We start from the raw sequence: 11170 nt of genomic DNA on the forward strand, positions 1-11170 counted from the left end.
GAGGAAGGCGCAGGCTCCTCATTCTGCTCTGAGCTCATAGAATCCCTATAGCGTGGAAGTCTGCCATTTGGCTCATCGAGTCAACACCAACCCTCCAAAGAGCATCCCACTCAGACCCATGCCCTCTACTCTATCCCTATAACCCTACATTTCCCATGGCTAATCCACAAAGCCTGCCTGGACACTATGGGCAATTTAGCATGGCCAATTCATCTAACCTGTGGATCTTTGGAGTGGGAGGAGACCGGGGCACCCGGAGGAAACCCACTCAAACACAGGAGAATGCACAAACTCTGCAGATGGTTGCCTGAGGATGGAATCGAACCTGGGTCCCTGGTGGTGAGAGGCAGCAGTGCTAACCACTGAGCCACCATGCCATGCAGTGCCCCCCGCACCCCCCCCACCCCAACCCAACACCCTGGCCAAGAGAGAGAGATTGGATAGGGGAAGGGAAGCAGGAAGAGACATGGGACATGGTTGTCTGTGAAGGGAGCAGGGAGTTGGGAAAGACGTGTCTGGCAGAAATGCACTGGATGGAGAGTCGGTGTCCGATGGGTGGCCCCAATTAGAGGGTGGGGGTCTGCCTTGGATCCCACTTCGCGCATCGTCCATGTCACACACCCTCCCTCCCCGCCCTGCAACTACCACCAGGCACTCACCCCGAGGTTACCACATTGACTGTATAACGGAGAAACAGAGTCCGAGACAGGGTGCTCTCATTTGTGATCCGGACAGAGTTTCCGCTGTGGAAGGAGAGGGAGAAGGAGGGAGAGAGAAATAACAAGTGAGCAGCTCTTTCACAGAAAGCTCGTTCCTCAGCAGCAAGTCCCAACATTCACTGCTCAACTCAGAACCCAAGATGGGAAGAGGTTCATAGAACAACATATTGAGGGAGCTTTAGTCTGCGTCTAACCCCGCGCTGTCCCTGTCTGCAAGTGTTTGATGGGGACAGTGTAAAGGATGCTTTATTCTGTATCTAATCCCATTCTGTCCCTGTCCTGGGAGTGCTCGGCCTGTCTGATTACAAAGCTTTTACCTGGTTGCGGTGATGGTAAAATTTGCCGTCCTTTCTTCTGTCTCAGAATCAGAGATGTCGAACTCTGCACTGAATGTTACCTGGAGGGTGGGGAGGGGAGAGATAGAGAGAGAGAAGGAGAGGGTGACGGGATCTCGTGAAACAGCCCGTACAACTCTGACTCTGTGAGAGCTGGGCAAACTCAGAATACTTACAACAAAAACATCAAGGAACAGACAGTGAGCGAAAGAGAAAGACACAGAAAGAGAGGGGGGCAGAGAGAGAGAGAGAGAGAGAGAGAGAAAGAACGAGGGAGCAAACACGGGTACAAGGAGAGAGAGGCCGAGAGACTGCGAGAAAGACAGATGGAGAGAGAGACCATGAGAAAGAGAGAGCACAAGAGAGAGAACGAGACCAGGAATAAAGGTGAGAGAATTGGTTGACGTTGCTCACTTACACGGGAATGTTTTGGGAAGATAGGATGATCTACATCACAGGTTAAATTTCCCGAATTGAGCCGTCTGGAATTGTCCACATCATTGCACAGAACGAGAACATTGGCCGGCTACAAAACAGTCCAGCAGTCAGTAAGAGAGTCATTGAGTCATATACCACAGAAACAGACAGTTCAGTCCAACCAGTCCATGCCGACTATAATCCCAAACTAAACTAGTTCCACTGGCTTGCACTTGACCCATATCCTTCCACAGCCACCTTAAACACTGTCCCATCAAATACTTCCAGGACAGGGACAGCATGTGGTTAGATCTAGCGTAAAGCAGCTTCAACACCATCCCCTTCAAATATTCCCAGGACCAGGACTACATGAGATGAGATACAGAGTACAGCTCTCGCTACACTGTCCCCACCAAACACTTCCTGAACAGGGAGTGCATGAGGATAGATAGAGAGAACAGCTCCCCCTCCATTGTCCCCATCAAACACTCCCAGCACAGGTACAACAAGGTGTTAAATACAGGAGTAAAGCACACTCCACACTCTGCCCACCAAACACTTCTGGAATTGGGACACCATGGGATTAGAAGAAAAGTAAAGCTCTCTCTATACTGTCCCTGTCAAACACGCTCACGACAGGAACTGCACAGGGTTAGATACAGAGTAAAGCACCTTTTTCACTGTTGCTATCATCACTCCCAAGAGCAGAACAAGAACGGGTTAGATACAGTGTAGCTTCCTCTGCAATGTCCCCATCAAACACTCCCAGGACAGGGACAGCACAGGGTTAAGATACAAATAAAGCTCTCTCCAGAATGACCGCATCAAAACACTCCCAAGTCAGGTACATCACAAGGTTAAATATAGATGAAACCTCCCTCTGCACCGTCCCCAGCAAACACTGAGGACAGGGACAGAACGGGGTTAGACACAGAGTAAAGCTGCCTCTACATTGTCTATCATCACACACACACACACACACACACACACAAGGACCAGGATAGCACGGGGATTGATGCAGAATCAAGCTCTCTGTACACAATCCCCATCGAAGACTCCTAGAACTGGGGACAGTACAGGAGTAGATACAGAGTAATCTGCTCTATACTGTGCCCAACAAACATTCCCAGGACAGGGACAGCATGGGGTTAGATACAGGGTAAAGATCCTTCTACACTGTCCCCTTCAAACATTCCCAGGATGGTACAGCAAGGGCTCAGATATTGAGTAAAGCTCTGAACATTTAAAAAAAAACTGACTGCAAAAGCTTCTATAGATATGCAAAGAGAAAGAGACTGGCAAAGACAAATGAAGGTCCCTTGCAGTAGAATCAGGTGAATTCATAATGGACAGCAAAGAGATGGCAGACCAGTTGAAACAAATACTTTGGATCAGTCTTCATTAAGAAGGACACAAATAACCTTCAGGAAATGTTAGGGGACAGAGGAAGTAATAAGGACTGTAGACGCTGGAAGCCAGAGTTTATAGGTGTGAGGCTGGAAAAGCACAGCAGGTCAGACAGCATTAGAGGAGCAGGAAAGTCAATGTTTCAGGCCGAAACCCTTAGTCAGAACTGGGGAGGAGGAGGAGGGGAGCCCAGAAATAAATAGAAGGCGGGGGGTGGGGGCTGGCAGAAGGGTAGGAGAGATGGTGATAGGTGGATGTAGGTAAGGGGGGCTATTGTGATTGGTCTGTGGGAAGGTCAGGTCAGGAGGGGGAGGGTTGGACATGGGATAAGGCTGGCAGTGGGGGGATTTTGAAGCTGGTGAAGTCAATGTTAAGGCCACTGGGCTGTAAGCTTCCAAGGTGAAATATAAGGTGTTGTTCCTCCAGTTTACGAATAGCCTCAGTTTCTCCCGGTTCGCGGAGCATCTGTGCTTTGCACGCATCAAGTAACCCAAACTTCCAGTTCCCATAGATTTTAACTCCCCTGATAATATGTCCATCCATGTCTTCCTCCTTTTCAGAGTGACAAGCAGTGGCGAGTGGGGTACCGCAGGGTTCAATGCTGGGACCTCAGCAGTTCGCAATATACATTAACAACTTGGACGAAGGAATTGAAATACCATATCTCTAAACTTACAGATGACACTAAACTGGGTGGCAGTGTGTGCAGTGAGGAGGATGCTAAGAGACTGCAGGGTGACTGGAAAAATTGGCTGAGCGGGCAAATACTTGGCAAATGCAATACAATGTGGATAAATGTGAGGTTATCCGCTTTGGTCGCAAAAGCAGGAAGGCAGATTATTATCTGAATGGTGGCAGTTTAGGAAAAGGCGAGATGCAACGAGACCTAGGTGTCATGGTGGAACAATCGCTGAAGGTTGGCATGCAAGTGTAGCAGGTGGTGAGGAAAGCTAATGGTATGCTGGCCTTCATAGTCAGATGATTGCAGTATCAGAGTAAGAATGGCTTGCTGTAGTTATACAGGGCCTTGGTGAGGCCAAACCTTGAGTATTGTGTGCAGTTTTGGACTCTTAGTCTGAGGAGGGACATTCTTGCTAGTGAGGGAGTCCAGCAAAGGTTCATCAGACTGATTCCTGGGATGGCAGGACTGACATATGAGGAAAGACTGGATTAGCTGGGCTTGTTTTTGTTGGAATTTAGAAGGATGAGGAGGGGATCTCATGGAAACACACAAAATCCTGATGGGACTAGACAGACTAGATGCAGGAAGAATGTTCCTGATGTTGGGGAAGTCCAGAACAAGGGGTCACAGTCTAAGAATAAGGGGTAAGCCATTCAAGACTGAGATGAGGAAGAATTTATTCACTCAAGAGAGTTGCGAACCTGTGGAATTCTCTCCCACACAAAGTCATTGGGGCCAGTTCATTAAGTACATCCAAGTGAGAGCTGGACGTGGCCCTTGTGGCTAAAGGGATCAAGGGGTATGGGGAGAGGGTGGAAATGGGACACTGAGATTGCATGATCAGCCATGATCGTATTGAATGGTGGTGCAGGCTCAAAGGGCCGAATAGCCTACTCCTGCACCTATTTTCTATGTTTCTCCATATTGTCCCTATTAAACACTCCCAGCACAAGGACAGCATTGGGTTTGACACAGCATAAAGCTCCCACTACACTGTCCACCGTCATACAGACCCACACAGGGGCAGCACAGGGTAAGATACAGAGTAAAGCTTCCTCGACATTCTATGCACCAAACACTACAAGAACAGGGACAGCACAGAATTAGATACGGAGTAAAGCTCTCTCCATATTGTCCCCATCAAACACTCCCAGGACTGGGAAAGCAAGGGATTAGATGCAGTGTAAATCACCCTTCACACTCACCCCCGTGAAGCACAGCCACACATGGACTGAATGGAGTTAGAATCTGAGGAAAGCTCCCTGTACACTGTTGGTATCAAACACACCTGGGACAGGGGACAGGACGGACTCAGGTGCAGAGGAAACCTCCCTCTGCACCGTCCACCATCAGAATAAAGATCCCTCTACATTGACCCAATCAAACACTCCCAACATACGAACAGCATGGGATTAGATGTGGAGTAAAGCTCTTTCTGAACTATCCTCATTAAACTCTTAGTACAGGGATTGCACGATGTTAGGTACAGTGTAAAGCTCTCTCTACGCTGTCCATCATCAAACAGACACACACAGGGACAGCATGGTGTAAGATCCAGAGTAAAGATTGCTTTAAACCATCCCCAAACACTCCCAACACATGGACAGCACAGGACGTGATGCAGAGTAAAGATCGCTCCATACTATCCCCAAAGACGCACTGACTGTGTCTAACCCCGTGCTGACACTGAGTAAATCTCTCCTCTATACTATCCAAATCAAACACTCCTACGACAGGAACAGCACAGGGTCAGGTACAAACTAAAGCTCCCTGTACACTGTCCCCATCAAATACTCCCAAGACAGGGAGATCACGGGGTTGGATACAGACTAAAGCTCCCCTCTACACTGTCTACGATCAAACACTTCCAGGAGAGGGACAGCACAATGGTAAGAACAGAGTAAAGCTTTCAGTACACTGACCTCATTGAGCACCCCCATGGCAAGGAAAGCACAGGAATAGATACAGAGCAGTGCTTCCTCTACACTGTATCCATCAAACACTCCCAGGACAGGCACTGCAGAGGGTCACATACAGAGTAAAGTACCCACTACATTGTCCACCATCATACAGAACCACACAGGGACAGCAGAGGACGAGATACACAGTAAATCTCTCTCTACAATCTCTCATTCAAACACTCCCAGGACAGGGCAGCATGGGGTTAGGGTACAGTGTAAGTCTTCCTCCACACTGTCCCCCATCAAACACACTCAGCATGGGGTTAGACTAGGAGTAAAGCTTCCTCTACATTGTTACCATCAAAAAGAGCCACAACAGGGACAGCTCATAGAAACATAGAAGATAGGAGCAAGAGGAGGCCATTCAGCCCTTCGAGACTGCTCCCCCATTCATCGCAATCATGGATGATCATCCAACTCAATAGCCTAATCCTGCTTTTTCCCCAAAACCTTTGATCTCATTTGCCCCAAGTGCTAAATCTAGCCGCCTCTTGAATACATTCAATGTTTTGACATCAACTGCTTCCTGTGGTAATGAATTCCACAGGCTCGCCACTCTTTGGGTGAAGAAATGTCTCCTCATCTCTATCCTAAATGGTCTACCCTGAATCCTCAGACTCCTGGTTCGAGAACATCCTCCCTCCATCTACCCTGTTAGAATTTTATAGGTTTCTATGAGATTCCCCACCTCATTCGTCTGAACTCCAGCGAAGACAATCCTAACCTAGTCAATCTCTCCTCTTACGTTAGTCCCGCCATCCCAGGGATCAGCCTGGTGAACCTTGGCTGCACTCCCTCGAGAGCAAGAGTGTCCTTCCTCAGAAAAGGAGGCCAAAACTGCACACAATATTCTAGGTGCTGTGTCACCAAGGCCCTGTAAAACTGCAACAACACATCCCTGTTCCTGTACTTGAAACCTAAGGGGAGGCAATGGCCTAGTGGTATTATCGCTGGACTGTTAATCCCAGATAACATTCTGGAGACTTAGGTTCGAGTCCTGCCACGCCAAATGGTGGAATTTGAATTCAATAAATATCTGGAATTAAGAAACTAATAATAACTGTGAATCCATTGTCGGAAAAAACCCATCTGGTTCACTATTGCCCTTTAGGGAAGGAAACTGCCATCCTTACCTGGTCTGGCCTACATGTGACTCCAGACCCACAGCAATGTGGTTGACTCTTAACTGCCCTATGAGCAATTAGGGAAGGGGAATAAATGCTGCCTAGCCAGTGATGCCCTCATCCCGTTGATGAATAAAGAATAAAGGAACCCTCTCGCAATGAAGGCCAACATACTATTTGCCTTCTTTACCGCCTGCTGCACCTGCATGCTTACCTTCAGCGACTGATGCATAAGGACACCCAAGTCCTGCTGCACACTCCCCTCTCCAGATTTACAGCCATTTCAGGTAGTAATCTGCTTTCTTGTTTTTGCTTCCAAAGTGAATAACTTCACATTTATCCAAATTATACTGCATCTGCCATTGATTTGCCGACTCACCCAACCTGTCCAGATCATGCCGAAGGATCACTGCATCCTCGTCACAGTTCACCCTCTCACCACACTTGGTATTATCTGCAAACTTGGAGATGTTACATTTTGTTCCCTCATCAAAATCATTAATATACATTGTAAATTGCTGGGATCCCAGCACCGATCCCTATGGCACCCCACTAGTTACTGTCTAACAATTTGAAAAGGACCCATTAATTTCTACACTTTGTTTCCTCTCTGCCAACCAGTTTTCTATCCATCTCAATACACTCCCCCAATCCCATGCGCTTTAATCTTGCACTATAATCTCCTCTGTGAGACTTTGTCAAATGCTTTCTGAAAGTCCAAATATATTACACCAATTGGCTCCCCCTTGTCAATTCCAAGAGTTAAATCTTCGTAGAATTCCAACAGCTTTGTCAAGCATGATTTTCCCTTTATAAATTCATGCTGACTCTGTCTGATTCTGCCACTGCTTTCTAAATGCTCCGCTATGAAGTCCTTGATAATGGATTTGAGAGTTTTCCCCACTACCGATGTTTGGCTTATTGGTCTATAATTCCCTGTTTTCTCTCTACCTCCCTTTATGAATATTGGAGTGACATTAGCCACCCTCCAATCTGCAGGGACCGTTCCAGAGTCTGTAGAATCCTGGAAGATGACCACCAAGCATCCACTATTTCTAGAGCCACTTCCTTAAGTACTCTAAGATGTAGATTATCAGGCCCTGGGAATTTATCCACCTTCAATCCTATTAATTTTCCCACCACCATTTCTCTACTAATATTAATTTCCCTCAATTCTTCCCTCTCGTTAAATCCTGCATTCTCAACCATTTTTGGTATCTGATTTGTGTCCTCTTTTTGTCAAGGCAGAACCAAAGTATGTGGTCAGTGGCTCAGCTATTTCTTTGGCCCCAGTATACATTCTCCGTTTCTGTCTTCACTCGGGGTTTGATACAGAGTACCACTCCCTCTGCACTGTCCCCATATCTGGGGTCCCAGTACCGATCCCTGTGGCACCCCGGGATCCCTGTGACACTCTGCTGACTGGGACAGCATGCGATCAGATACTGACTACTCTTGTCCTCATCAAAAACTCCCAGGACAGGGACAACACAGGTTAGATACAGAGTAAACCTCCCTCTGCACTGTTCCCATCAAACACACTCATGACAGGGACAGCTCAGGGTTAGATGCAGAGTAGTGTTCCTTGTACACTGTCTCACATCAAACATACCCACAAAAGGGCAGCATGGGGTTTGATTGGGAGCACAGCTCCCACTGCGCTGTCCCCATCAAACACTCCCAAGACCAGGATGCCGAGCGATTATATATAAAGTAAAGCTCTCTCTACAATGTCTGCATCAAATATCTCAGGACATGGACAGCATTAGGTTAGACACAGAATATACACACTCCACACAGGAACAGCATCGGCTTAGATCTTGAGTAAAGCCCACTAGAACAAAGAACAAAACAGCACAGGAACAGGCCCTTCGGCCCCCCAGTCCTCTGCTGTCACATTTTTCCCTTCCATACTAAAACTGTCTTCACTTACAGGATCCGTACTCCACCATTCCCTTCCTATTCATGTGCTCGTCCAGGTGTTTCTTGAATGCGGCTATTGTGTCTGCTTCCACCACCTCCTCTGGCAGCTCGTTCCTGACACTCTCCACCCTTGTGTGACAAACTTGCCTCACACATCTCTTTTAAACTTAGCCCCTTGCACCTTGATCCTGACTCCTGTAGTAATTGACCTCTCCACCCTGGGAAAAGGCCCCACACTTTCCATTTTATCCATCCCACAATCTTATAAACTTCTATCAGGTCGCCCCTCAACCTTCTGTGTTCCAGTGAACACAACCCCAGTCTATCCAACCCTTCTTCATAATCCCGCATACCAGGCAACAACCTGGTAAACCTTTTCTGTACCCTCTCCAAAACATCCACGTCCTTCCGGTAGTGTGGTGACCAGAACTGTATGCGATATTCCAAGTGTGGCCTAACAGAAGTTCTATAAAGCTGCAGCATAACTTGTCTATCTTAAGATTCAATGTGCTTTCCAATGAAGGCAAGCATGTCATAGGCCTTTTAAGTAAGTTATCTACCTGCGCTGCCACTTTCAGTGATCTACGGACCTGCACAACCAGATCCTTCTGCATATTAATACTCTCAAGGGCTTTGCCATTCACTGTACTTGACCTTCCAAAATGTATCACCTCACATTTGTCCGGATTAAACTCGATCTGCCATTTTTCCACCCATGCCGCCAACTGATCTATATCCTGCTGTATTCTCTGACAATTATCCTCGCTATCCGCAATTCCACCAATCTTTGTATCGTCCGCAAACCTACGAATTAGACCAGCCACGTTTTCCTCCAAATCATTTACGTACACTCTACATTGTTTCCATTAGACACAACCACAACAGGGACAGCACAGGGTTAGATTTAGAGTAGAGCTCCCTGTACACTGTCCTGATCAAACACTCAGGATAGGGACAACACGGGGTCAGATACAGTACAAACCTCCTTCTTTACTGTCCCCATCAAACAGTCCCAGGACAGGGACAGCATGGAGATAGATAGAGTACAGTTCCTTTTACACTGTCGTCATCAAACACTGCCAGGGCATGTACATCACAATGTTAGATATAGAATAAACCTCACTTTACACTGCCCCCAGTGACTCCCAGGACACGGACAGCGCGGGGTTAGATGCAGAGTGAAGCTCTCTGCACCATTCTCCCGTCAGACCCTCCTAGCTGAGGGACAGCACAGGGTGAGGTATGGGTTAATGCCTCCTCTACACTGTCCCCATCAGACAGTCCCAAGCCAGGGACAATATGGGGTTAGAAACACATTACTGCTCCCTCTGCGCTGTCCCGATCAAACATTCTCAGGACAAGGATACCACTGGGTAGATACAGAGTAAATCTCCCTCTCCACTGTGCTCCATTAAACACACCCACACAGGGACATCATGGGATTAGATCCTGAGTAAAGCTTCCTCTACACTGTTCCTATCGAACACATCCACACAGGGACAACACAGAATTAAACACAGAGTAACGCTCCCTCTGCACTGCCCCGTCAAACACACCCAGTACAAGGACATCACGATGTTAGATACAGCGTAAAGCTCCTCTACACCGTACCCATCAAACACTCCTAGGGCAGAGACACCATAGGGTTAGACACAGAGTAAAGCTTCTCCTGCTTTACTGACATGGACAGCACAGGGTTAGGAGCACAGTCAGCCTTCCTCTGCACTGTCCCCCAATTAAAAACTCGCACAACAGGGGCAGGACGGGGTCAGATACAGTGCAAAGCTGTCAATACACTGTCCCCAACAAACATTCCCAGGACATAGGCAGCATGGTGTTAGATACAGAGTAAAGCTTCTTCTACACTGTCCCCGTCAAATACTCTCAGGACAGGGACAGCACTGGGTGAGATACAGCAGGGTGAGATACAGTGTAAAGCTCTCTCTACACTACCCTCATCAAATACTCCCAGGACAGGGGCAGCATGGGGTTAGATACAGAGTAAAGCCTCCTCTACACTATACCCGTCAAACATTCCTAGCACACAGACAGCACAGTGTTAGATACACAGTAGAGATTCTTCTACACTGTCCCCATCAAACGCTCCCAGGACAGGGACAGCATGGGATAGATCCTGAGTACAGGTCTGTGTTTTTCAGGCTGGGAGCTGAGTTCCTGCCTCCTCACCTGTACAGGGCTGATCTTCCTGAAGTTGAGACAGCTTGGGTAGTAGAAGTGCAGCTGAGGTTTGTCCGAGTCTTCATGCGCATTCTCCAAACTCACCATCGCCGTCAGAACTTGGTCCCGCCCTATCAGTAGTGTGTCACCCCTAAGGTAGAGATCACATAATAGTGTAACTCCTCTCCTATGACAGATCACATTCCTACGGATGATGGCATAATTTATTTTAAACCTATGAGACAGTCGAACAGTGTCCATAATATAAGTTTTGCAAGACCTTAACCAAAGATGGCCTCTTCCTAATCTTGTGGAACAGGCTTGAGGGGAAGCTAAATGGTCTCTTCCTATTCCCGTGTAACAGGTTTGAGGGAAGGCTGAGTGGCCTCCTCCTGTTCCTGAGATAACAAGGTGTACAGCTGGA

General features: G+C 47.6%; 1 protein-coding gene across 1 annotated transcript in view; it reads right to left on the reverse strand.

Moving 5' to 3' along the window:
- The window catches only part of LOC109923306 (integrin alpha-M-like), a 38026-nt gene extending 27133 nt beyond the window's left edge, over positions 1–10893 (reverse strand). Inside the window, exons 1-4 of the mRNA XM_048620899.1 lie at positions 10756–10893; positions 1473–1580; positions 1037–1116; positions 660–743 (exon numbers count right to left, since the gene is read on the reverse strand). Coding sequence (XP_048476856.1) covers positions 660–743; positions 1037–1116; positions 1473–1580; positions 10756–10854 — 371 coding nt within the window. The 5' untranslated portion in view covers positions 10855–10893. The remainder of the gene's footprint in view (positions 1–659; positions 744–1036; positions 1117–1472; positions 1581–10755) is intronic.
- Positions 10894–11170: the final 277 nt, after the last annotated feature.

This window comes from Rhincodon typus, chromosome 49 (assembly GCF_021869965.1).
Source record: "Rhincodon typus isolate 14 chromosome 49, sRhiTyp1.1, whole genome shotgun sequence".
In the NCBI taxonomy this organism is placed as follows: domain Eukaryota; kingdom Metazoa; phylum Chordata; class Chondrichthyes; order Orectolobiformes; family Rhincodontidae; genus Rhincodon; species Rhincodon typus.